The 25,151-nt window shown below is 54.6% G+C and overlaps 11 protein-coding genes across 11 annotated transcripts; 7 read left to right on the plus strand and 4 right to left on the minus strand.

Moving 5' to 3' along the window:
* Positions 1–1,257: 1,257 nt before the first annotated feature.
* On the minus strand, positions 1,258–2,784 carry PV07_02712 (uncharacterized protein; the record flags this gene model as incomplete). The annotated part of the gene is made up of 5 exons (XM_016389342.1): positions 1,258–1,418; positions 1,476–1,701; positions 1,752–2,044; positions 2,098–2,344; positions 2,407–2,784. 5 exons carry the CDS (start codon positions 2,782–2,784, stop codon positions 1,258–1,260), a joined length of 1,305 nt encoding a protein of 434 aa, XP_016251244.1.
* A 544-nt stretch (positions 2,785–3,328) lies between these two features.
* Positions 3,329–4,849, plus strand: PV07_02713 (uncharacterized protein). The gene is made up of 3 exons (XM_016389343.1): positions 3,329–3,596; positions 3,721–3,787; positions 3,937–4,849. Exons 1-3 carry the CDS (start codon positions 3,411–3,413, stop codon positions 4,746–4,748), a joined length of 1,065 nt encoding a protein of 354 aa, XP_016251245.1. The 5' UTR covers positions 3,329–3,410; the 3' UTR covers positions 4,749–4,849.
* Positions 4,775–6,054, minus strand: PV07_02714 (uncharacterized protein). The gene is made up of 3 exons (XM_016389344.1): positions 5,693–6,054; positions 5,306–5,638; positions 4,775–5,252 (listed from the first exon to the last, which is right to left on the minus strand). Exons 1-3 carry the CDS (start codon positions 5,806–5,808, stop codon positions 5,153–5,155), a joined length of 549 nt encoding a protein of 182 aa, XP_016251246.1. The 5' UTR covers positions 5,809–6,054; the 3' UTR covers positions 4,775–5,152.
* Positions 6,055–6,265: 211 nt separating this feature from the next.
* On the plus strand, positions 6,266–8,127 carry PV07_02715 (uncharacterized protein). The gene is made up of 2 exons (XM_016389345.1): positions 6,266–6,465; positions 6,522–8,127. The coding sequence occupies exons 1-2, from the start codon at positions 6,371–6,373 to the stop codon at positions 8,041–8,043; spliced, it is 1,617 nt and encodes a 538-aa protein (XP_016251247.1). The 5' UTR covers positions 6,266–6,370; the 3' UTR covers positions 8,044–8,127.
* A 584-nt stretch (positions 8,128–8,711) lies between these two features.
* PV07_02716 (uncharacterized protein) lies at positions 8,712–10,175 on the plus strand. The gene is made up of 4 exons (XM_016389346.1): positions 8,712–8,931; positions 8,993–9,202; positions 9,261–9,371; positions 9,424–10,175. The coding sequence occupies exons 1-4, from the start codon at positions 8,916–8,918 to the stop codon at positions 9,480–9,482; spliced, it is 396 nt and encodes a 131-aa protein (XP_016251248.1). The 5' UTR covers positions 8,712–8,915; the 3' UTR covers positions 9,483–10,175.
* Positions 9,589–10,560, minus strand: PV07_02717 (uncharacterized protein; the record flags this gene model as incomplete). The annotated part of the gene is made up of 3 exons (XM_016389347.1): positions 9,589–10,156; positions 10,254–10,393; positions 10,450–10,560. 3 exons carry the CDS (start codon positions 10,558–10,560, stop codon positions 9,589–9,591), a joined length of 819 nt encoding a protein of 272 aa, XP_016251249.1.
* A 2,146-nt stretch (positions 10,561–12,706) lies between these two features.
* PV07_02718 (uncharacterized protein) lies at positions 12,707–14,316 on the plus strand (the record flags this gene model as incomplete). The annotated part of the gene is made up of 4 exons (XM_016389348.1): positions 12,707–13,037; positions 13,090–13,382; positions 13,430–13,551; positions 13,605–14,316. The coding sequence occupies 4 exons, from the start codon at positions 12,707–12,709 to the stop codon at positions 14,314–14,316; spliced, it is 1,458 nt and encodes a 485-aa protein (XP_016251250.1).
* Positions 14,317–15,587: 1,271 nt separating this feature from the next.
* On the plus strand, positions 15,588–17,022 carry PV07_02719 (uncharacterized protein). The gene is made up of 2 exons (XM_016389349.1): positions 15,588–16,554; positions 16,610–17,022. The coding sequence occupies exons 1-2, from the start codon at positions 16,112–16,114 to the stop codon at positions 16,872–16,874; spliced, it is 708 nt and encodes a 235-aa protein (XP_016251251.1). The 5' UTR covers positions 15,588–16,111; the 3' UTR covers positions 16,875–17,022.
* Positions 17,023–17,791: 769 nt separating this feature from the next.
* Positions 17,792–19,659, plus strand: PV07_02720 (uncharacterized protein; the record flags this gene model as incomplete). Its single annotated transcript, XM_016389350.1, has 3 exons — positions 17,792–17,997; positions 18,063–19,341; positions 19,429–19,659. The coding sequence occupies 3 exons, from the start codon at positions 17,792–17,794 to the stop codon at positions 19,657–19,659; spliced, it is 1,716 nt and encodes a 571-aa protein (XP_016251252.1).
* Positions 19,660–20,149: 490 nt separating this feature from the next.
* PV07_02721 (uncharacterized protein) lies at positions 20,150–21,695 on the plus strand. The gene has a single exon (XM_016389351.1). It carries the CDS (start codon positions 20,510–20,512, stop codon positions 21,476–21,478), a length of 969 nt encoding a protein of 322 aa, XP_016251253.1. The 5' UTR covers positions 20,150–20,509; the 3' UTR covers positions 21,479–21,695.
* A 119-nt stretch (positions 21,696–21,814) lies between these two features.
* PV07_02722 (uncharacterized protein) lies at positions 21,815–23,192 on the minus strand (the record flags this gene model as incomplete). Its single annotated transcript, XM_016389352.1, has 2 exons — positions 22,891–23,192; positions 21,815–22,826 (listed from the first exon to the last, which is right to left on the minus strand). The coding sequence occupies exons 1-2, from the start codon at positions 22,992–22,994 to the stop codon at positions 21,815–21,817; spliced, it is 1,116 nt and encodes a 371-aa protein (XP_016251254.1). The 5' UTR covers positions 22,995–23,192.
* Positions 23,193–25,151: the final 1,959 nt, after the last annotated feature.

A 25,151-nucleotide genomic window follows, 5' to 3' on the forward strand; every position in this document is an offset into this window, starting at 1 on the left:
CTGCGAGTCTTACTTTTCCCCTGAACGATTCCTCCGACCTGGGTGGCGTGGTGGCCCCCTACTGCGGCTTCTTCGAGGTGTCATTGGTGCATCTGAGAGCGGTGGAAAGTCATCCCGACCTGAGCTCGGGCCCTCGCTTTACCGGAACAGGGCACGGTTTCTGATTTGGGAGGGTTCGCAGCTCCCCGGGGCGCAACAGACTTTGTCAAGGAAATGAAATACGGGTGCATAACGAGAGGGAGATGTAAACGAGCGAGCGAGTCGACAACGGTGTGTTTCCGCAGTCTGGCCTCGGTCGCGGGAGAAACTATTGTCCGCCTTTGTTGAGTCTGAATCTTCAGGCGCGAATGAATGACTCAATAGCTGTCATCACTACCTAATAAAACGTCGGGAGGCCTACCTAGTCCGGGACGTGAGGGCATTGTTAGTATTAGGTACCTAGATAGTACTTAACCTCGAGTTAGCCGCCTGTTAGCAGCCACCAGTAGGGTATCAAGTATCGCCTCAAGGTCTGTCACTCGCAAAGATGGGCTATTCGTGCACCGAAATTCCCGGCCTGCCAGTCACATTACCGTCAGGGTGTAGACCAGAAAGATCTGGGAATGTCAGATCAAGCCGTGTTATCCCCTCTGTATGACTTTCCAGGCGTGAAGCTGGGTACTTCCACTTCCCTCGTAGCCTCGTTGCCAAGAGGCGGCCCGCTGGAAAAGGGGGAAGCAGCCTTGGGGAAGGGGAAGGGCAAGGCTGCATTGAATCCGACTCGTACGCGGGAACGAAGACATCACGGATGATGTATGTATGCCTTTTGCAGAAAGGCACCGATAATTGAATCATACAAATATGGAAATGTAGCTTGCCCAGACCCTCTCTGTCCAAGGCAGCATGTGCGCTCTAGCAACCCTTTTTTCTTTCCCACCTTTCTCTGTTTTTCTCCCTTTTTTTGGTGTTTTTCTTTTTCGCTTCTGAAAGCTTTTGCCCTTGCCACTTTACTCACGAACATACCATTTGGCTTGACTTTGTTTGGCTCAACATCTGTGCGCTCTTTCTGCCAATGGTCGCCTGAGTCAGTTTGACCAAGACTTCAACCTCCGTTTCAACGTGACGCCCTGGTGGGGTTGATCACCACTTCGCCTTCTGTCTCAGCGTCATCTCTTGATCAGGTTGGTCAGGACTCCATCCTCCATCTCGACATGAATCCTTGTACTGGTTGACAAAGATCCCATTCTCCCATCTCAATGTGGCTTCTTCGTTGATGCATCAGAGGATCTGTTCATCGCCAATAGCCATGACGAAGCGCCGGCTGAAGTCAATAGGGTGTTCCTCTAGCTCCGAGTGAAACGCCTTCTCCAACCAGCCTCTCATCTCTTCTGTGAACAAGGTCATGACGTTGTGATTGGTCTCAGATGAACCCCCGACAACTGTTGATCCGTCAGATACGTTGCAGCAAAAGATGATAATAAAGTGTATGTGCTTACTGAGGCCGTAGACTTGGACGTGACTCTCCTCCCCATCGACGCCGGCGTTTCCCCGAGAGCAGACCATCGAGCCGGAACGTCCGTACCAAGCACTCAAGTTAAGAGACACTTGGTATGACTGTGGAGGAAATCCGGTCTCGGCGAATTCGTCCATCTTGCCGAAACTCACAGTGCGTCGATTGGTCTTGAGGAAATCCACGGCGGGTGGATGATTTTCGTCATAGAGCTGTAGCATGTGAGCGTCGAATGGTACGTACTGTGACATGGACGACTTACATAGCGTTGAGCAATGTCTTGTTGAATGCTGAGGGGTTGTCGCAAGAAAAACCCTTTCCAATCTGAATTGAGTCTGGCCTGATTGTTGTTGAGGTTGAACCCGACCGACCACCAAAGATCCTTTGAGCCCAGCTTGCCTCGATCCTCTTCAACCACAAAGTGGATTTGACTCCAATCAATCACGGTATTAACCTCATCGTCGCCAGGTGCCTGCAGGATACGGAAAATGGCGATATCCCATGGACAGTGAACCGCAACCAGTTGAAGCTTGAGCACGTCGTCGCATTCCGTCACTGAGTCTTGGTCAGCACTGTAATGTTTTCGTTCATTCTCAAGTGATTCTCACTTTCAGCGTCAACATCCGCCGTCTGACGTGCTCGTATGTCAGTTGTGTCCTGGGAAACCCGCCGAACGACTTCATCAAATTCCTCGCGGTTGTTGTTGGGCCATTCGGTGAAATGTGCACAGCTGACCACAGCATCCACCCCGTCTCTGCGAAGGCGAAACCCCGACAGACGAGTACGATCCATTGCGGGGTCTGAAATCTCAATGCAGACTGCTGCCAGACCTGGTTGCATCAGGGCTACCAGTGGCTGTTGAACATGGTCAGTACGTACGCTGGAGTCAACACGGCAAACTGGGCGGGCGGGCTCACCTTGCGTCCTTCTTCGTGATCGCGCAGTGCCTTGAGTTCTGGGGGGACTTTCGTAAAGGTGCCACGATCTGACAAGTGATGGAACAGAGATAGCTGCCCGGATCCGCTCTCAATCGCTGTCACTCCCGAGTAGTATCGAAGCTGTGGAGGCGAGCTTTTCTCAGGCGTTGCCCATGGGACTATCGCATTAGGATCCTGCTTTGACGGTGTCACTGGGACAGGAGGGTCCGTATCCATAGCTGGGCGCTTTCCGTACACGACCCATCTGCGAGTGGTTTCGTCGGGGTCCCTAGTATACCAGATGGTTTCTGCTGGTGGAGCCCGTGACGGAGATGGAGCGTGAGAAGGAGGGGGAGAAGAAGAGGAGGGAGTGTCCATGATCACTGGTAGTCTCCTTTTGGTCTTTGGAGGTTGTGATAGTTAAGATACTTGCCGCCAGCACTGGCTGCAACAACCTCAGAAGGCGAGAATCTCTTGTCTTTATTTGGTGTTAGTGTATGACAAGAGGTGGATGGTAGAGATAATGTCGCGGACGTGAAGCTCTGCGACACGGGTTTTGGTTGTTGTGAAAAGGTCACGAAATGTGACAAGGAGCCGGGTCACGCGGCTTTCTTTTCACTGACATTATATTTCACTGCCGCCATCCAGCGTGAATGTTGACATGGAGCGCGTTGTAGAGGGCGGCAGCCGTAGCATACAATAGCATACAACGCTAGTCCCCCACAAGCTGTCCGGCATATATCCGGCCCACAGCGTTGCTGGCTACATATGCGGAGTCTACGTATGTATGTATGTATTGCCGAATACACAGTACTACTATTCAAGACCTCCGCATGACGACATGGGAGTCGAGCATCACGAAGGCTGACGACGATTGACAACTGTTCAACCCTGTCTATTCATCCATCTCAGTTCGAGACATCAAAGACATTTCATTTCTCAATTGAATTACTACTATCTATTACCCAGTCTCCCACATACTGAATCTGTTTCTTCGATTCACAATGCTGCCTTCATCATCCCCGCATGTCGTGGCTCTCTGCCTCGCTCTCCTGACAACGCTTCTGCCTGCGTCTTTGGCTCATTGGGACCAAGACCAGGACTCCATCCCCCAGCGGCCTTTATCGAAAGGCCCGATCAAGGACATCCCCCAGGTTGGGTTGGGGCTGTGGAATTCCAAGGATGAAGATGTCTGCTTTCCCATCGTCTCATTCCCATCTATCCCGTTCACCTGTTCAATTTTGAATTCACAATGTACCCCTTTTTATGATTGGAGGCACATCAAAACTGACGCTGCCTTTTCGGGGACTGTAGGCTTCAAAGGCCGTCGAATATGCATTCGAGACGGGATACAGACACCTCGACTCGGCCGCCGCATATGGTACGTCAGAAATAGAACCTCAGATGTTCATTGATGCCCATAAAGACCATTTCCCCACCGGATCGACTGGAATCGATCAAAGTTATTCATCTCCATCTGAATAGGAGGACATGGTAACTGATGACGCGTTGCTTTCCGACTTAAAACAGGCAACGAAGCCTTCGTCGGCCGCACACTGAGCAACTCGTCCCTCTCCCCCGCGCGGGAGAGTTACTGGATCACCTCGAAGCTGTGGAACACGGCGCACCAGCCCAAGCACGTGCGGCCGGCGCTGGAGCAGACGCTGCGCGACCTGCGGGTGCCCTACCTGGACCTGTACCTGATGCACTGGCCCGTGGCGTTCCTGCCGGGCCAGAAGCCCGGGCGCACGGTGATCGACCAGGACACGAGCATCCACGACACGTGGGCGGCGATGGAGGCACTGGTGGCGGCCAACCTGACGCGGCGCATCGGGGTGTCCAACTTCTCGCCGCGGCAGCTGGACGAGCTGCTGGCCAAGTGCAAGGTGCGGCCGTGGGCGCACGAGTTCGAGACGCACCCGTACCTGCAGCAGCAGGAGTTCGTCGACTGGCACCGCCGGAACAACATCACCGTCGTCGCCTACTCGCCCCTCGCCAACAGCAACCCCACCTACGACGGCAAGTACCCGGACCTCCCGCCCATCCTCGAGGACCCCTTCTGGACCGACCTCGCCGCGACCAAGAACGTCACCCCCGCGCAGGCTATCCTCGCCTGGGGCCGCCAGCGCGGTACCATTGTGATCCCCAAGAGCGTGCATCAAGACCGGATCGAAGAGAATCTGGGGTCGCTGAAAATCAGTTTCACAGACGAGGAGATGCTGAAGATCGCGGAGCAGGACAAGAGATCCAGGTTCAATAACCCAAGTAAGAGTTGGGGGGTCGAGCTGTTCGAGGGCTTGGATGATGGCAGTAGCCGGTTCATGATGAATGAGGAACTTTAAGAGGACGGCGCGTAAGGGAAAAATGGTTTTTGGAAAAGCGTGGCAAAGGCAGAATCTTTCTTGCTATACTCGACAGCATCGGAAGATCGAGGACTCGTTAGGAAACCCAAAAAAGGATGCCATGCTGTATATTTTGCGCTCGGTACGTGTGGATACAAAACTTCACCGGGATGACTCTCTAGACCAGCACCAGGACGTCCATCGCTTGCTTGAGCCTGCCCCATCACTGCCTTGTTGTATGTACCCCAACCCTGCTCTATCGCCCCAACTCAAAATAGAATGACTTCGCACCAACGCCCAACGCTCAAGAACCAATGCAAGGGTATGCGCGTAACCATCATGTTCAGTCATGGCGAACTCCAAAGCAATGGCCAAGGTCGTGCTCATTCCCGTTGACTCCATGTCTAGTCCTCGAGATCCTGATGACGAGCCAACACCTTGCGCTGGAACTCCTCGGGGTCGCTCTGGTGAAGTTGGGCCGCTTCATTATTTAACGGACTAGAACTGTACAACACTATCAGCATCAATGTTTCTTCCCAGATACAGCAAAATCATACTTGTTCGGCTCTTCCAGCAGGCTCTGTAGACTTAACAGCACAGTTTGGACGTTGTAGACAGCACTCCACTTGTCCTTTAAAATGTCGAGGCATATCCGTCCGCTGAAGTCGATGTTTGGATGATAGACTGGAGTTTTGAAAAGGACCGTGGGGGCACTGTATGGATAGTTGCTGGGAAATTCGAAGCTGAGTTTGAAGGTGAGATCGGCATAGGCTGTGTCTCGGGGCCCGACCAAGGTGGCTGTCCAGTGTAACATGTTGCCATCGGTGTCAGGGAAGGCAGAGATGCCCGGCGTAGGAGACATCATGAGGCTCATGAGCTCAGATTGGAGCCTGTGCTTGATAAGTCCCGTGCTTTCGATGTGGCGAGCAACAAGAGAGGCCTACCGTTTTGTGACACTCTGGGTGTCGGCTTTCCGGGCTAAGACGCCGAGTTTCTGCTGTTCAGCCATGGTCGGGAATCCTGGAGCGGCGTTCTGAGAGTTCTCGAATGGAAAATCCATGTTGAAGCTGTATTTAAGCTGCGGGCTGCAAACGGCGAGAATGCTAGTAAAGGAATGCTGAAAACGGAAGAATGGTCTAGACTACTACGGTTCTGACAGCAGTGGTTGTAGACCGGCAGCACGGAAAGCAAAGGCTGGGACTGAGGATAAGGAAATGATGGAAAAGAGGTGCAGACAGTCAGGGAAAGCGAAGGTCGAGGGTGAAGAGTTGGTCGCGTGCTGGTGCTGGCAAGATCGACTGCGCCCATCGAAGTACTAGAAGTGGCAGAAGGTGGTAGGGTGGATTGTTTACCCTGGGCGGTCGCCGTCCTGGTCGCTGCAGTAACATCACCGCTAAGCACCAACTAAGTAGCCCCCCAGATGACGTCGACTGCGCTTTGGGGGGCCCCGGGGCCTCGGTCAGCCAATTCATCGCCATTCCCGCGCCGCAGTCTGTGACACGACGCGTTCTGCGCTTGGTAGACCGGTTGGATGCGTCCCACGACCATGGGATCACCGACGATCAACGCATAGACTTCGACCTTGTCCTGCGAAACCCTGAACTCCCTCGACTGCCTCTGCCATGAACGGGATCCCTCATTCCCAGCTGGCACCTCTGCCTAACCAAGTGCCGTTCCGGATTGTCTCTCCCACCATCGGCTCGGGTGCATACGCATGGTATTTGATGCCCTGCCCTCGATTCTGCAGCGGGATTTGCTAACAGTCCCACGAAGTATTAAGAAAGCCGCTCCCCTCAAGGCCGACAATCCCGTCTTTGCGGTCAAGTTCATCAACAAACTCTTCGCCCAGAAGTATGGCCGCATCAAGCAAAAGCAGCTCGAGATGGAAATATCCTTGCACAAGCACATCGGCCTCCACAAGAACATCATTGAATTTTACGACCATGGGGATGATCCGGCTTGGGTGTGGATAGCAATGGAGCTCGCCGAGGGTGGCGATTTGTTTGACAAGATCGAAGCCGACGCTGGTATTGCAGAAGACATTGCACACGTGTATTTTACCCAACTCGTCAGTGCAATCGGCTACATGCATTCCAAAGGCGTAGCTCATCGGGATATCAAACCAGAAAACGTCCTTCTGTCTGCGGACGGCGACCTGAAGATTGCAGACTTTGGGATGGCCACCCTGTTCGAATACCACGGCCGGACCAAACTCGCAACTACGCTGTGTGGGAGTCCGCCTTACGTTGCCCCAGAGGTCCTGTCGTGTAGTACACAAGCCGGCACGAAAGGAAGTGGGTATGCAGCCAATATTGCAGACATCTGGTCCTGTGGGGTTGTCCTGTTCGTCTTACTTGCAGGAAATACCCCCTGGAGCAGACCAGTCGAGGGGCGTGATGAGTATGGGAGACCGAATGAATTTAGCGAGTATGTTCAGAGCAATGGGAAGCCGTCCGACGAGCTGTGGGATGCGCTTCCCTTAGAAGTACTGTCCCTCCTCCGCGGCATGATGAGGGTTGATGTCAAAACTCGGTTCTCCCTGGAGGATGTGCGCCGGCACCCCTGGTTTACCAGACCAAACAGATTTATGGACCAGAAGGGTCGGCTAAAAGACCCGATCACTATGGCCACGAACATGTTTGAAGCCCTCCATGTCAGCTTCGATGCGGATCCATTCGCAGGGACGCAGAGAAGTCGAAATCCAGACGCCATGGAAATCGACGGAGATTTTCGGGCCAGATTCTCATCAACCCAGCCAGAAACACCTGGGGAGGATATGCTTTTTGACTGGGGCCGACCAAAACACCTTGCTATATCAAGCACTCAAGTGGGAGCAGGTCTTACGTCGGCGACGCAGTCGGTATCGACAGCACAGTATCTCGAAGACGAGCCTTCCATGTCACAGTTCCAGTCCAATCCAAGCGTCCCTATAAGTCGGACCCAGATGGCTCGGCGATTTCATGATATCTTGCCCTCTTCAGGCCTGACCAAGTTCTATTCTGGTTGGACGCTGAATCTCCTCGTCCCCCATGTCCTAGAGGCTTTGAGCCGACTAGGAGTGCCCACTCCACATGTTCCTCGGCCTACGGCTCAAGACTACGAGTGTCTAGTCAAGGTGAAAACGCAAGACAGTCGCGGGTGTCCCTTGGGTGGTAATATTGCCATGGAGCTGGTCAGCGAGGGACTGATAGAGGTGTGCTTTGTCAAGGCCTCGGGCGATCCCTTGGAGTGGCGAAGGTTCTTCAAGCGTATGGCAGTGCTATGTCAGGATGCAGTCGTCAAGCCAGAGTTTTGAAGAGGTTTTGCAACCCAGAACTGCTTTCTCGGTGTTAAGTAGGCGCCAATAAAAAAGCGAAGATACCCATACCCCATACCTTTGTATAGAAATTGTGTCGATCTGGCAACTCTCGCCTCGCCTCACTCTAATTCCTGACTCAATCGCCGACACTGGACGTACGTGGAGCAGATCTCGAATCCTCGCGGATCATTTCCCATCATTCTAGCCTCGCCAGCAATGCTGTCGGCTGCTCTGCTTCCTTACCTTGACTTTTCCACGTATCTTCCGGGATGCGATGCGAGCTCTTGTACCATGGGAAATGCACTCAGCCACTGTATGGCGAAGCGCAGGAGATTCAAAGTGATTCGTCGTAGGCCACGACCAGGCAGGAAACGTGTTGGCAGTGATGGGCGTGCACGGTTTCAAGCGCCTGGGGGACGTTGTTGTCGATCTCCATTGGGCGCAGCTATCTGTTGCGTAACCCATGGCCGAGCTGGCGGTAGGGAGACTCGGCTGATTGTAGTTTGGGCCTTGAAGGGATTGGAATGAATACTTGGTGTATGTGCATAGACAGGTACTCTGTACCATGGCAGGGATTGCGCAGGGTGGAGAATTGAGCCTCGGCGTTTGGAGTCTTTCACATGTCGTTGCAAGCGGGAGATGACTTCATCTTCGGTTTCCGTGCTCGCGGTTCCTCTGAACAACCCGCCATGTGATCACTTCCGATGCGACTTTACATCCATCTCCTTTAAATACCCAGTTCGTCAGTCTCACATAGGCCTCGAGCCTTTCTATTTTGTCTACCGTACTCTGATCACCGGCGTTTCACGAACACTCCAGCTTTCCGCGTCTCCTAGTACTCTCCTTTCGATTCCGGAGTCTGCCACGCAATGTCTCTCAAGGACGGTATTCTTTCATGATTTGGCCTAAGACGTGACAGCATGGCAGCACTGACGTATCAATCCAGACGCCTTTCCTTCCTCCGTGGCCTTTGATGCCATCAATGAATCCCTCGCCTCCAATGACGCCGAACGGAAAACTGCCGTCAAGCAAGGGGGCGCCGTCTTCACCTTCAAGCTGAAGAATAGCAGTGGGAAGGAAGAGGCATGGTATATTGATCTCAAAGAGACTGGAACGGTCGGCAAGGGCGAAGCCCCTGAAGGCAAGAAGGCTGATGGTTAGTTTCACACATTTACCATTTGAAGAGAGGGCGGCAAGGACTAAGCGGGCAATAGTGACACTCCTGCTCTCCGACGAGAACTTTGGCAAATTGATCACCGGCAAGTCGAAGGCTCAGACGCTATTTATGAGTGGCAAGCTGAAGGTCAAGGGAAACGTCATGAAAGGTAAACCAGTCGGCCCTGGACGGCGAGGACGAAGAGCTGACGGGCGCAACAGCAACGAAAATGGAGCCTATCCTCGCGAAAGCTGGCGGTGCTGCCAAAGCCAAACTATAGATGTGACAATATTCAAAGCAGATGCCCAAAATACTACCGGAATTTTGAAAAGCACACCCCATCCTCAGAATAACGGACCACGGGGGACGACAGGCTCGGATGTGGATCATTCAAAGTACACATGGCTGGATTGTGCACACAGATCTCTTTCCGCGCTGTTGCTCTTCAGCACAATGCATGGGTCGGCCTTGGTGGCTTTGACCTGCTTGCCATCCACCTTTTTGCTCCCCCTGAGCACCTCGACCACGCTTCCTTCTGTCCAGGCTGACGTCGTCTTCCAATAGGCTCTCTGCCCTTCTTTTGGCGGCCTCGACTTCGAAGCGGGCTGAGCTGGCGCGTCCACCCTACCAAGCACTGAGACGGATGTGCCGTTCCGTTGAATTTTGGGCGTTCCGGTCTGATCCTTCTGTTTCTTCTTTGGATGATCGGCTGCTTCTCCGTCTATCGCGTCTTGACCACGAACGCGGTTCTGACCGGGCTTTTGGGATGCCTGCCCTCGCTTGGTGTGATTACTGGGGTGTTCCTGCTGCTGAGGGTCTGGGTCAGACTGCATGGTTTCATTGTTCCCCTGTTTGTTCGAGAGACTTTGCGTTTCCTGCTTGCCGTCTTCTTTTGTCGCTTTCGGTTCCTCCTTCTTCTCATGGACGACTTCCCCTTCGTCGTTGGCTTTCTCCCTATCAGACTTTGCTCGCGGGGTGTTTTGTACAAACTGCTTGCCCTGCATGCTTCCTTCTTGCTTTTTCTGGTCCGTCTGCTCCTTTTCCTTCTCACTCATATCTTTCCAGGCCCTCTTCGGTCTGCCGTTCCTCCTCTGTCCACTTGGTCAAATGCTTATGAGATTCGCCCTGGTCTCTTTTATCAGTCTTGTAGCCACCACCCCGGCTTTTGTACTCTCTGGCCATCATTTGAGCCTGAAGACACGGGTTAATCTACAGTCCTCAAGCGAGAAAGCGGCCTTGATAGGTACTTTGCGAGCCGACCACTGTCCGGGAGCGCCACCCTCATCAGATTGTTGGATGTCTTCCTTGACCTCATCTCGGAGCTTAGGGTCGGTGTATTTGTCCTTTGAAGAGGGCATTTCTGCAGAAGATCCTGGTCGAATGATATCCTTGATAGGTCGCTGGATTGAGAGAGGGACTCGGCGTATTTGGATTCGGATACACTCTGAACCACCTCGTAGTCTTCCCAGGTGCACATGCCACCAGGCACACGCACAGCATCGCGCCCAGGGGGTTTGTGGTAGCTTTCATAGGTATCTGAAATGTAGGCGTCATGAATCTAGACATTCGAGTGCCTCTCGTAGCCGAGTTTGTGATACCTGGTACGCAGCATGTGGTGCATGATATCACTGCTTTTGAATCGCGTGCCCAGCATGGCCCCCGATGTTCCGAGGTTGAATTCTTGGGCTCCTGGCATCGCAGGTCCAGCCACATGGCCATCCATTTTCCTTTTACTCTTTTGGTGCTTTGCACTTCGTGTTTTGTGCCCATGGCTTTTAAGCCGAGGATTCAGGCCTACGCCGACTACGCTCATGGATTCTATAAGGATATGAAGCTCCCTCTGTTTTGTGGCGTGGGCAAATTGTGGACAGTCAGTTCCGACGGGCTTTGGCCTACAGTCTGATCTGTAGAACTTCACATCTCAATGTTGATATTGTGGACCACACAGACGCTCCTACTATGCTCAGCCTCTACAGCATGCCTCAACTTGAGATTTCTCACCCTCAGCTCTCTTTGGTCAGGGACAAGAGAAGGATTGATTGAGCAGCCGCCAGAAATCATGCAGTTGGTCTTGCAAGAACCGTCTCTTCCCTTCAAGTTGCGCTCATCCAGTCATGTCTCTGTTCCTTCAGTCTCAAGATGATTGCGGCTGTTCTGAAGACTGCAGATTGCACATGAAAAGCCGCGCTGCAGATCAGGCCTCTGCATCTACCTTGTGCGGGTCCTACACGAATAGCCTTGCAACCACTTTCATACAAGATACTCCTAGCCGCTTGATGCCGGCCAGCAAACCTCAGGTGATGCAAAAGGGGGATACAAAGACCCAAAACCACTGCCGAACACACGGCGCGACAACCATTGCTGAGGGAGAGGAGGTGAAATTTTCCTACCAAGGTTAATGACATACCTGGAGGTTTCAGCAGGGAGCAACCCATGCACCACCCCTCCCATCCGGCGACCTCAAGACTTTCCCGATATCGAAATCACCATCACCGGATGACCAAACCGCTTGAGCAGAGCTGCACCCTGAGTCCTGACTGGAAGGCGTTGGAGCCTCGATTGTGGGCCTCCGATCCGTGTTCGAAACGCCATCACATCGACGAGCTCTGGTGGCTCTGGTCATCAGGTGAAGCACTTCCATATCGGCAATTCGCAAACCCCTCCTTTTGTTTCGCTTCAAGAAGGACCGCTAACAGCCTAAAATTTCCAGAATCGGGATTTGCATATCTGGTCTGGGGGGTTCTTGACGCTGACACAGATTCGCCGATTAGATTCGGATTATGGAAGAGCAAAACAAGCCTTACCGAAAATGCCATTTGCAAAGCACCACACGTGCAGAACCCCTCGCGACGGGATCGCCGACTTTGGGCTGGAGAGCTGCCACGATAGGTCATTCCAACAGCCGGTGAGCCTAACGCTGCAGGGCGTTCAGCAGGAACAAGCCAATCCAACCTATGAGCGATGTCCAGCGCACGGACCAGAGACGCCCAGCCAATACAATTGAGAGTTGGACAAACACTGGATCGGGTATGGCTGGTTGAGCAATGCCACACTTTAGGTAAGCCAATGCGGCTGGCCTGGGTGAACTTGGGGATCAAGGACGCACACCTGGCGAGGCAGTTCTATTACTCAATGGCTAGAACCTGTACGGCTACTTGGTCTTGGAACTACGAGACTCGAGGGGTCACACCAGAAGAAACTCATATTACAGGCCGCCTTTCCCCACCTGCGAACAGAATGGGAAGCAGCACTATCGCTGCCTTCGCAGATCTGGTAATTTGCTCTTGCAAGGCTGCGCGATGATCAAACGCGGGACTCTCCAATGTTCCCGCCAGGAAACAGATGAACTCATGGATCTCAGCCGGGCAAGCAGGTCGCTCTTTCTATATAGAAGGAGTCTGGGAATGAAGAGTTGTCAATCAATCCTGCTAGCTGGAACGCATCAATTGCGTTGGCCATACAATCTCAAACGCTACCAGTCAAACTTTCCCATCTGTCGACGACATGAAGAACAGAAACCCATCCTGGGGATCCGTCAGGTCCAAGCTGACCCAGGAAGGCTACATGTACAGGATGAAGCTCGGAAATCCTGCGCCGAACGCCAGTAGCCAACCTGCGAACCGTCGTCACTCGTCGTCCGCCTCGTCGTCGTCGGTGAATGCACCATCTTCCATTCCGACGGACTCTGTCCCTTCTAGATCGGGTGTAAATGACACAGTCGCAGACGGCGGTAGCGCCGCCTTCCAGACTGTCATCGAACTCCTGGAGCACTGGAATCTTGGTGATAACTTCAGGAGGGACCACGACCTGGACCCGAATTCCACGTTTGAATTCTGTGAGTCGTGTCTCTCTGAGTAATTCTGTCCCTGCTAATTCTCATCCGGTAGTGTTCCAGTGCTATGCACCTTTTGTTATACACCGTCGCCATAGAACGATCCTCTTTGAGCCTGGTGACTTCCTCGATGGGCTCATGCTCCACGATAGCATGGTCGCAAATGCTGTCCTAGTTTGGGCGGCAGACATGCGAGAACGATTCGGGACGGGCACACAGGGTGCGAGGGACGTGCTTTTGTCACAGCGAAACGATGTCATCAGAGAGCTCCGGGAGAGGATCTCTTCCACAGAGACATGTGCCTCCGACGCTGTTATGATGACAATCCTTCTGCTGGTTGGAACTGAGGTAAGATATTCTGTGTTATGTTTATGCTCTGCTAATAACAGACTCAGCTTCTCCACGACAATATTGATGCAATGGGGACTCACCTCGGTGCCTTACGGCACATCATCCAAATCAGGGGTGGAATGGATAGCCCATCACTGAGCAAATGGGTGAAGATCCCGCTTCTCCAGTAAGGACTGCGCCGTGCCTGGCTCAGGCCATGCCATTGCTGATAAATCCAAGGTTCGAAAATTTCCTGAACTACCGACACTTTGACCATGTCAAGAGTTCCAGCTTCGAGGGTATATCGCCAATGGGTGAAGTCCCTCACCACCAACCTTTGCCGGTAGCCCGTGCTCGTCTGGCTAAGTTGCCTCCTGGGTTCACCGAACTGTTTCGCAGCACTCCTGTCAAGGTACAGGTCGTGAATCTTGTGGAAAGAATGGCCCAATGGGCTCTGCAGCTTGCCGATCTTTCCGAGGCAGGAGCAGATGGGGAACAGACTGCAGCAGTCGTGCATGCAATGACGTTGGATGCATTCCGGGCCTTTGACTTGCTCCAACAAGACCAGCTCGAGGAGATGGAGCGGTTGTTGGTCATCGGCTTGTTTTCCTTTTGCATCTTCATGAACGGTGAGGCGATCTACTCGGTGATGGAATGGGCTCAACGACTTCACTGCATGGCCCTTGTTGGCAAACCTATCGCCCCAATCACGAATGAGGGTCGCGCAAGCATGATCTGGGTTGCCGCCATGTTGATGGCGACGGGAGGAGATGGCTCTCCAGCGTGGCAGTTGGGAAGGCGAATCAACAGCGCATGCAGTGTTGCGGATGCTGGCTTACAGGTCATTCTCCAAACAAGTCAGAGATATTTTTGGGATCAAGATCTGACCACGAGACTGAGTGGCGGCACAATGGGAAGCATGCATGGCAATTTCTTCGGAGATGGGGTATGATTCGGGCAAGTGGATGCAATCTCTGGCATTGACCGACCTAGGACTGTGGCATTTGGAATAGCGGGTATGAGGGACGTTCGATTCATTATCTATTCATTATCTATTCATTATACCTTAGTAGTGCAGCTGTTGTTAGAACGAAAGTGGCATAATCAGCCTGGGAATCCATTCGCACACGTCACCGGAGGCCAAATTTCCGCCTCAACGTCCCGCCATCTCAATCTCCATGCGCGCAGGAAGCAGTAGTGAAGCCACGGGTGGTTCTTTGCAAATGGGTGCCTTTTTCTTTTCGAGAAGGTTGATGAAGTGGAAATGGGTTTGGATTACCGATTGGCCACACAGCAAGCCAGCAGAAAGGCAGAGGGCTAAATATATATCTTTGCCCCGGAAAGAGGCCGCGCGAGCTGGACGGTTTCCCGGGTGAGAAAAGTTGATGCCAGAACCCGAGGATCTTGGCTCTTTTCTGACTTGTCGAATTGCTCGGTGGCGGCCCCTTGTGACAATAATGGCAGAAAGCGGTGTCTTGATGACAGGCGTCTAGTAGTCTGCTTGATTGTTGGTTGAGAGGCGAGACTGCTGAGAGACAGCCTCGCATGCCCTATCTTGGCCACATGGCAAGGCTGTGGCAACCGCGGCAGGTTAAGCGTGTAGTCATACTCCAGGCCACTAATCCACTAACTATTTAGGTGGCCAACATCACTAACTGCCCTCCTACTAGCACCCACTAAGGAGTTAGTGGGCAGCATAACTCGCCCACCATCACTCCCTGGGATCTTCCCTCCATCCACCCCCCGGTCTCCCCCCTTCCTTCTTCTTGCCTGTCAGTCTCTCGACGCGTTACGAGAACTCGAGCTAGGGCGCTTCCCTCCAGTCTCCACGAACCCACCTGTCTCCGTCCTTCCTCTGCGACGGCTTCAGAGCTAGCCATCAACAAACTGCACCAAAATCTATTTTCAACCTTGAGCTTTTCCCAACTCTGGCTTTGTCGGGGTATTGCCTAGGTACGTCGTACGCAAGCAGTTCTGTGGATCGAGGGTCGATAAAGGGCATTTTTTCTTTTTCCCGTTCTCTACCGGCTAGTCTGCGATGTGGTCCAGAAGGATTCAGGAGTTCAGGGTGGTGGTGGTGGTGATGTGATGGTCTCGTTCTGATACGGGAGATGCGGTTCGTGTTTCCAATGCGTTTCGTCCACCACGCATCCCCTCCTGAGCAACGGGCCAAACAGGCGCTTGCTCTGGTCCAATCTATCCCCTGGACCTTGTCACCACCGCTAACCGCCTTGGGCCACAACTTCGGAGAATCGACGCGGCACAGCTAGGCTCATTGATCCTTCGACTTTCCTTTGCCTCATTCTCCTTTCTAATCGACCCGTGTACCCAACCGGGACTTTCAAAACGTCAAGAGTCTGGAAGTTGCCAGGGCACAAGGAGGTTGCGCGTCGGCCAGATTCCCGTCTGTGCTCCCCACTCTCGCCATGGCCCATATTTGCCATTCGCCGCCCAGGAACCCGAGTCAGGCTGCTCAAACAGTCCCTGTTTGGCTAATTTTGGCCAATCCATGGCTGTTCCCTGTGCCGGTATTCCCCTGGCCACATCTCGAGTGGGATATAAAGAGTTGAGAAACTTCCGGGTTGTGGAAGAGGCTCTTTCTTCACCTCTCCAACGCCCATCCCAACGAGTCTCTGAAAAGTTAAACCTGCTTTACATTTTATCCTCTCTCTAGCAAAGCTATAGTGATCAAGCACCGACCTCCTCCACCCGTGACAGACGTCCATACCATATACACACCTCACAAAATGCCGTCCCTACTTTCTTCAACGACCCTCATCTTCGGTGTGCTGGCCACATCCGTTCTCGCCAACCCCCAATACGACTACGGCGGTTCTTCTGGCTCGTCGTCTTCTATGTCGTCAGCCAGTGCGACTGCAGCCGCCGCAGCCTCTACAGCCTCCAACATTCACTCCGTCAAGGTCGGACCCGCCCTCACATTCACACCAGACACCGTCACCGCTGCAGAGGGCGACTGGGTTGAGTTCACCTTTGGTGCTGGTCACAGTGTTGCAGAGAGTTCATTCGCCGCCCCTTGCGTACCAATCAGTGGTAGCGCCGGTGTGTACTCAGGATTCCCCAACGACGGCGATGTTTGGCGGATCCAGATCAACAGCACCGATCCTCTGTGGCTGTACTGCTCCGCCACTGGTCACTGTGAGGGTGGAATGGCCATGGTTGTCAATCCTCCGTAAGTATCACTGCCCTACTCGGAATTAGGCGGTATACTGATCATCACTATTCAGGTCAAGCGGCAACACCCTCTCTGCATACAAGTCTGCCGCGCAAAACGCCCAGGGTTCCTCCCCTGAGACGGTTCAAGGTGGCATCTTCGGTGCGGCAGTCGCTAGCGGAGGCTCCAGCAGCAGCGCCTCGTCGTCATCAACCGCCAGTGCAACCGGATCCAGCGCCAGCGCTTCTGCGTCTGGCAACGCTGCTGGCGCCAACATGGTATCGAACGGCCTGATGGTTCTCGGTGCAGTCGCTGCTGGTGTCGCTGCTGTTTTGTAAATAGATTTATCTTGCATGAGGCGGAGATTGGGCGGGAATCGGGCCAGGGGGCATGCAGCATATTGCGTTTTCTCTCAAGCAACCCCCTTTTTTTTTAGAATGATTAAAAGGACATGCCGAGCATCATTTTGAGATCTACCTTGCCTTATCTTCCGCCCTCAGACCTGTTTGACTTCTGTTAATTGTGAGACTCGTGCTCTTGCAGACCGCAGTAAGTATACAAAGACACATGCTCGCCGATGTTTCGTCTCTGGAAATTGTTCCGCGGTATTCCCGCGCTTGGGATCTGATCTGCCTTTTCGGAATCTCGCAAGCCAGCCCGAGCAGACGCGGACTTATTTACTGAGCCTCGCTTGTTCCACAGGGAGAGACCACCAATAGTAAAGGCCAGGTTGGTGACGGGCTGTTGCAGCCTCGTCCGTGCCCCGCAGCCAATGCATTTCCCCTTTTGGCCTTTTCCTTCTTCGACGACCCGACCTCGGTAAGAATGACCCCGCCTTTGTTGGCATAGCGATAGACCTGGCGACTGGCACAGGGAGAGAGACGGCCCTAGATCTTGGGAGGAAAAGACCCGAGGGACAGAAATGCGGCCTCCCAACGCGGAACCTCGTACAATGTGAGCTTACGTGCTTGAAGCTTGGACGTTGATCTGCTTGGTGGCCTGATTGGCAACACCGTGAGGATTGAAGCCGAGACGGCGGACGAGGTTGTACTGGGACTGACTCATGCTCACAGAGAGAGTTTCCTTGTGAGATTCGAGGACAAGACAAAGAGGGCCAGCTGAAGACGAGGTAGAGCGTATATAGATCGTGTCTTGGACTGTTCCGGGCCAAAGAGTCTCTATCTACTTTGTATCCGTCCCTTTCACTCACACACACTCTCTCTCTTTCTCTTATCACTACATCGGCAAAGACATCATGCCTCTCATCAACGAAGCGCCCTACACGGCGGACGATGTGCCCGACTACCCGCAGTGCACGCCGCAGCCGTTGAAGATCGTCCACGTCGGCGCGGGCGCCTCGGGTCTTTTGTTCGCGCACAAAGCTGAGAGACTGTTGAAAAACTATGAACTCATCTGCTACGAGAAGAACGATTCGATTGGAGGCACCTGGTACGAGAACAGGTCGGTATCGGTGCTAGACGGCGTAACCCAGCTCATCCAAACTCAGCCTCTAACACACCTGATAGATACCCAGGCTGTGCTTGCGACATCCCGGCGCACACCTACACGTTCCCCTTTGAGCCCAATGCCGAGTGGAGCGGCTACTACAGCTACAGTGACGAGATCCAGGAGTATATGCTCCGGTTTGCGAAAAAGTACGGTGTCGAGAAGTACGTGCAGCTCAACACCGAGGTCGTCGCCGCCACCTGGGACGAGACGAACTCGAAGTGGACGCTCGACTTGAAGCGCAAGGACGGCAGCACCTTCAGCGACACGTGCGACGTCTTCGTCAACGGCGCCGGCGTAATCAACAAGTGGAAGTGGCCTAGCATCGAGGGCCTGCACGACTTCAAGGGCACGCTCGTGCATTCGGCCGCGTGGGACAGCAGCATCGACTGGGCCGGCAAGACCGTCGCCGTCATCGGCACGGGGTCCAGCTCGATCCAGATGCTGCCCAAGTTGGCCGAGACGGCGAAGCACGTCACCGTCTTCATCCGCAACCAGACCTACATTGCCACGCCGATCGGGTCGGTCTCCAACAAGGAGGCCGACCCGGAGGCCCAGGACCCCGGGGCGGCCGGCAAGCACTCGTACACGGAGAAGGAGAAGCAAAAGTTTCGCGACGACCCAGAGTACCACCTCAAGTACCGCCAGGAGGTGGAGCGCTCGGTGGCCAGCATCTTCCGCATGTTCCTGCGCGGCACCGAGATGAACCTCGCGGCCAAGAAGTTCCTGCAGGACGACATGGCCAGGAAGCTCGGCGACCGCGACGACCTGAAGGAGAAGTTCATCCCCGCGTGGAGCCCCGGGTGCCGTCGCCTGACGCCCGGCGAGGGCTATCTCGAGTCCCTGATCCGCGACAACGTGACGTGCGTGTTTGAGGACATTGTCAAAGTCACCCCGGAGGGCATCGTCACCAGCGACGGCGCGGAGCACAAGGTCGACATCCTGGCCTGCGCCACGGGCTTCTACGTCGCGTACCTCCCCCACTTCCGCATCACGGGCCTAGGCGGCCAGGTCATGCAGGACCAGAAGGAACCGAACGTCTATGCCTCGATCGCGGCCCCGGGGTTCCCCAACTACTTCGTGGTCAACGGCCCCCGGGGCAATTGGGGCCAGGGCTGCGTGCTCCCGAGCCACGAGGTGCACAGTGAATACATCCTGCAGTGCTGTCGGAAGATGCAGGAGGACGGGATCCGCTGGATGATGCCCAAGCAGGAGCTCACGACGCAGCTGAACCTCTACATGGACGCGTGGCACAGGAAGCACAGCGTGTGGGCCGAGGACTGCAAGAGTTGGTATAAAGTAGGTTCCACCCTTTCCCCTTCTCTGTTTTTGCATTCTTTTTTTGGGGGGGTTGATGCGTGCTTGCTGAACTTGATATTCAACCAGGACAACAAACCCGATGGCCGTGTCTACATCTGGCCAGGAAGTCTGTTCCACCACCTCAAGTTCATGAAGCGCCCGCGCTTCGAGCACTACGAGCTCCAGTACAACGACCCGAGCAACGTCTTTGCGTTCCTGGGCAACGGCCTCACCATCACCGAGACAAAGTACGGGCCTGCGGACCTGCCTGTTCCGTACATCAGAAACAGCGAGGACGAGGAGTGGGACATCGAGTAGGAGCGTCTTGAAAGAAATAATATCCCGGAGGTACTGTGTTGATCCTGGCAGAAGATGATGTCGGATAGCAGAATGGGAGAAACAGTGTATAGCTCGCTCGTCCTCGTATGTATGAGACGGTAGACGTCCCCGCAAGTTCGTAGAGACGGGGGGAGGGACGGACAGATGAAACGGACGAATATCGCGACAGATCACAGGCTGGACAGATGTAGATTTGAGATTGGGCATTAGATGGCTCTGTGAGTCAAAGAACGAAAGAATGATGCGGCATCACCACGAAGTCCTTGACGAGGTCCACCAAGCTAGCCCTGGGATCTGTACCTATCCGAAGTAACTAATATGGGGTGACAATAGTGACAACACCAACAAGGCTGAGTTTCCATTTACCGCGGAGTGCGCGAGGCTGAGGAGTCGCCATGCCAAGCCCGCATTTTGGAGGGACGCCAGGAAATTTCCCCACATGCGTCTTTGACCTTGATCTGCGTGGGCCATTGAATGATACAATTGTCCCAAGTTCTCCGAGTCGATATTAACCGCTACAACAGAGGGGGGCTTTCTTTTACTTTGATTCTACGCAAACATTGAAAGACATCTTCCCTAGAAAGCTGCAGGACAGCCGACACTTGCAATCTGGGGGGCTCTGCTACATCGAGCGAAAAACGAATCCTCAACCCTCAATCTCGACCCCGAACACCTGAACACCACTCGTACCTGAGACCGAGCGTGTCCTCACTCCGAGTTAATCTACGTACATTACTACACACCGAGGGTGGGAGGGATTGAGAAACGCGAAAAAAAAGGTGGAGGACACATCTACACCGACCCCCCAAACCCTCCTCCTTCGTCCGCAATGTCGCACGCACGCGTGGAAGAACTGTCCGACTCGGACCCTGACATCGACGACCCCTCCGACTTCCTCCCACACTCGGACGAGCAAGTCATCCGGCCAGCAAGCCAGCAGACCGTGTCCTCACTAGCATCAATATCGACGCCTCCTTCGTCCACGTCGGGGACGAATCCCACTCTGTTCCGCCCGCCGCCCGGCGGGTCTGCAACATCATCAGCAGCACCACCCCCACAGATCCGGCAACAGACACGCGAGGAGATCAAGCGGTTCCAGACGCTGTACCCGGTGTACTTTGACAGCACGCGGTCGAAGCGGCAGGGGCGGCGGGTGTCGGCGCAGCTGGCGATCCCGAACCCGCTGGCGTGGCAGGTGCTGTGCGCGGTGCGGTTCGCGGTGGGCGAGGACGTGTTCCAGATGGCCTTCGAGCCCGAGAAGACGCACCCCAAGGACTGGGCCAACCCGGGCCGCGTCAAGTTGCGGCTCAAGGACCCGGACACACACGCGCCCCTAGACAGCCGCATCCAGAGCAAGGCGCACCTCTACACCGTCGTCGGCCGCTGGCTCAAGGAGCACCCGACGACCAAGGAGTCGCCGCTCGAGCTGAGGCTGCCCGGCCTCCCCGTCCCGGAGAACTTCCTCGAGTCCCCGGTCCCCGTGCCCCGCGGCTGGAAGATGGGCTCCATCCTCCCCGTGCATTCCTCGGCCGTGAGCGGCGGGGGTGTCCGGGACGATTTCTTCAAGGAGGCCATGGAGGAGCTCCGGCACGCGCAGAGTCAGGGCCATCTGCCCGCGGGTGGACCGGGAGGTGGAGCCGGTGGTGGAGGAGGCGGCATGCCAGATATGAGTGCGCTACAGAACATGATGAACGGGATGGGCGGGATGGGTGGCCTTGGTGGAATGATGGGCGGCGGCGGTGGCGGAGGAGGAGGAGAGTCAGGGGGTAAGAAAAAGAAAGACAAGAAAAAGGGCTGAACTCTGCAGCGTTATGTATGTGATTGCAGCGGCTCCGCCATCATCATGGCACAAAAGGCAATCCGAATGTCAAGATTCCTCGTCCGCAAAGTGGCCAGGGCTCAGTGCTCTGAGAGAGCGTCTTGTCTCTATCCGCCCAATGCCCTCTTCTGCCCAGCAACTCATGCTGAACGCGTACCCATGCATCCACAGACTTTGGAATCTATCTTTGTACTGCGATCCACAGCTTTCTTCTGATCCACATGCCCCCGCGTCGATCATTCCCGTTGTCCTCGAAGTGTCTCTGAACCGTGCTTTTCTCGGTTCAACACCTGCTCACCCACGTCTTCGAACCTGTCATTCCGTATCACCATCATCACCATCGTCAAGCCCCGCCGACTCCGCCTTTCGTTTCGGTCTTCGAGATGCTCGAGTGCGCCGCCCTTCCATCCGCTCCTGCGCCCAGCCTGGATGGTATTCCGGCCGAGTATTGGTGTGGCTGCTCTTGGAACGAGGGTTTGGGTCTCCGTGCTCTGCCTCCTTTTCATCGTCATCACCGTCGTCACCGTCGTCACCACCGTCACCACCATGGTCATCCTCATCACCGCCACTGGGATCATCATACTCATCAACATTCGCATACAGCACAGTGTCTATAGTTGCGTCAAAGTCGGGACACGCTTGTCGCTCCTCCATGCTTCGGTGCAGATGCCACTTCCAGCAAAGGCGGTCTAGTGGATGGTACGGCAAGCCTCTGTCCTTTAGACCCGTCATGTCTTCGACCGCGGCTAGGAAGTCCAACAGGAGGGGGGGACTGCCGTTCATGAGGCCGGGATGGCGCATCCACTCGCGTAGCATTTGGCGGAGACCCAAGTCGTGCTCGACGAACACCCAGGCCAAATTCTCGATCATGGCGCTGACGATGGTGGCACCGGTGTAGGAGAGGTGGGCGAAACGGTCGGCTTCCGCAATGAGCACTTCGAAGTCGTCCCCAGCCACCTTGACCATGGTGGTGGTCAGGTAGTTCATGAACGGCGGTGACTCGAATTGATCGGCTATTTCCCAGCAGTCGGCGAACAAGCCCCGGACGCCCTCGAACTTGGACCGAAGCACGCCGTCGAAGGCTTCGTAGACTGCGGGGTCGGAGGTCTGGTGCAGGCCCAGCCACAACGCGAACACCACAGCGGCCTGAGCATCCTGGTGTCGAAAATGGAGTGTGTAGGGTGAGACCGTCTGTGGGCCGGTGGAGGGGGGAGGCCCGTCTGATCCAAGGATGCCAGAAACTCCCTGGAGCACGGGGATTGGAACGTAGAGGCAGAAATATGGGTCTGGACCGTGCCAACCGACCAGCAACATGACCGTGTCTGGGCTGCGTTGTCGTCGACGTCAGCAGAATGGACATGCAAAGGGCACGCTCGGTGATAAGGACTGACCGCTCTGTGTACATGGCTCGGACGTACTCCTGGACTTCAGGGCGAGGGACGTGGTTCAGGGACGCCAGAAGCGCCCCGGCCGAGGTATCGGGCATAGAGGCCATGGCCGAGATTGCGACAGCGGGAGCGTGAGGTCCAAACAAGGAGTGGTCGGGTTGGAAAGGATGAGGGGACAAAAAGAAAGAAACAAAAGAGATAAATAGGTGGACTGGATCGAGGGTGGTGCTATGTCAGGCTTTAGTACCGGAAAACCCTCTTAGATCGTCGCGTTTGACGTCGTCTTGGCCGTTTCCTCGGCGGCGATGTCATTGTCCATCATGAAGGGAAAAAGAAGAGGACGAGGAGACCGAGACGGAGGGCTGATCTGTTCAAGAGCCACCTTCTCACATCTCGCGTCTGACCTTTGTCTCCCACATTCACCTTGCACTGCCAGTCCATAGCTTTGCTGCTTCAAATGGGGATCAAGAAGATTACCTTTGGCTGTGGTATCACCTGCCAATGCACATGTACTCGGCTGGAAAACCTCAAAGGTAGAACCATGCCCCCTTCTCGCTGTCGTCTTGTGCAGTAGTACATTTAACCGAACAACTTAGTACATCTGTGTGCACCTCTTGACTTTGATGTTCCGCCTCTCACATCATCTCTGCTAGACAGCCAGCGTGAAGGGTCTCGAATAGCTTGGACGCCCATCTGAGGACGATAGAGCTGGCCCTGTCGGCCTTGAGCACAGGTGGTTGATGTGAAGACATGTGAAGTGTCGTCCTACCGCCCGACTCTTGTTCCAGGGCTCTTGACGCAAGTGGCGGTTCATGCTGATGGCTGAATCTAGTCGGGAAGGGAATGGCTCATCTATCGCCCCTTGTGCGTGTGCTTTGTGTGCCTCACGACTCTACAACTACTAGGAGAGAAGTCGCGCAGGAGGACGAGGAATTAAAAGGTGGTTGAATCTACGGGTAAATCTCGGCTAATCAGACACGAGGCTAGGGAGTCGAAGAGCGAGGAGAGAGAGAAGACTGTGAACATTATGTATGGCTCGCCCGGAGTCAGAGCGGATGATGTTCAGCAAGACTCCTTTGTACTCGTAGCCACGAGCAAAGGTAGGCAACTTCGCCGTCAACACCCGTCGCCTCTCTCGCCAGTTCCTGCTCTGAGGGATGGACCAGCTACATTCGCAGGCGCCTCTACTATCTCTCTCCAACCAAGCCCATAGCGGCGTCCAGCAAGATCATGTCAGTCCAGGGAGAAGCTGCAACGTTGCTCGTCTGTGCCCACATGCTGTCTGCTACCCCCATCCATCTTCCGAGTGTCGGCCTGCACAGGTGGATGGTCAGGTCGTCGCTCCAAACAGGCTTTCTGCTCTTCCAAACCCATTTGTCTCCACCACGGTGCCATGTCCATTCACGAGATCCTTGTATGCAACCATGGCTTTCCACGGTGCCGTGGCATTTCTTGGGCATTTGGCCTTGGTGTCGTCACTCGCATGTTCATGCCACTTGCAGTCCTTGCGCGCGGTCGGGGCGACAAGTCGGTGGTGGTCCTTCTCCTCGTGTAGCTGATCCACTTTCAAGAGCAGCCTATTCAGCAGTGCGATGTTGTCCGTCTTGCTGACGAAGGCGCCCCAGACACTCCCCTCGTGATCCCGCTCTGGCCCAGTGAACTCGGCCCACCCGCCAACGACAATCTTGTATGCTAGGCATTCGAGGACAAAGTCCCACAAAGACGCGAGGGAGGAGGAATACTCAGAATCCAAGACCAGCAGGGAATCCAGGTCCCAGTGATCCATCGGCACGTCTTGCATCGAATCCATGATGGTGTTTCGGAGCTTCTCAGAGCCCACCAGGTCTGCAAACTTGAAATAGCGCTGCACGTCGCCAAATTTCAGAGGCTCGCTGCTGCTGGATTTGGTGAGGGCGCCTTGGTAGATCAGGTCAAGCCAGTCGGCGAGGACGTCGTGGTCGCTGGTGGGGAGGCGGACGGTGGTGCGATCGGGGGAGGAATCGAGAATGATGGCAAAGTACTTTGAGTTCTCCAGTAGGAGTGATTTGCTGACGTGGAAGACATTGAGAGCGACGTCTGGATCTTCTTCGCCAAAGATTTCGTCTTCGCCTGCAATCACCTTGATGACAGGAGATCGAGCGTGGCTGCGAGGGATTAGGTCGGGTTCTCTCGCGGAAGATTGTTGTCTACTCACTTTGAAGTCATTGCTGGTGGTGCTGCCATGGCTGCTGGCGCTGGTACCGGGAGGGACTGAGGACCCTTTC

The sequence above is a fragment of the Cladophialophora immunda genome (genome assembly GCF_000835495.1).
Source record: "Cladophialophora immunda strain CBS 83496 unplaced genomic scaffold supercont1.2, whole genome shotgun sequence".
Classification (NCBI taxonomy): domain Eukaryota; kingdom Fungi; phylum Ascomycota; class Eurotiomycetes; order Chaetothyriales; family Herpotrichiellaceae; genus Cladophialophora; species Cladophialophora immunda.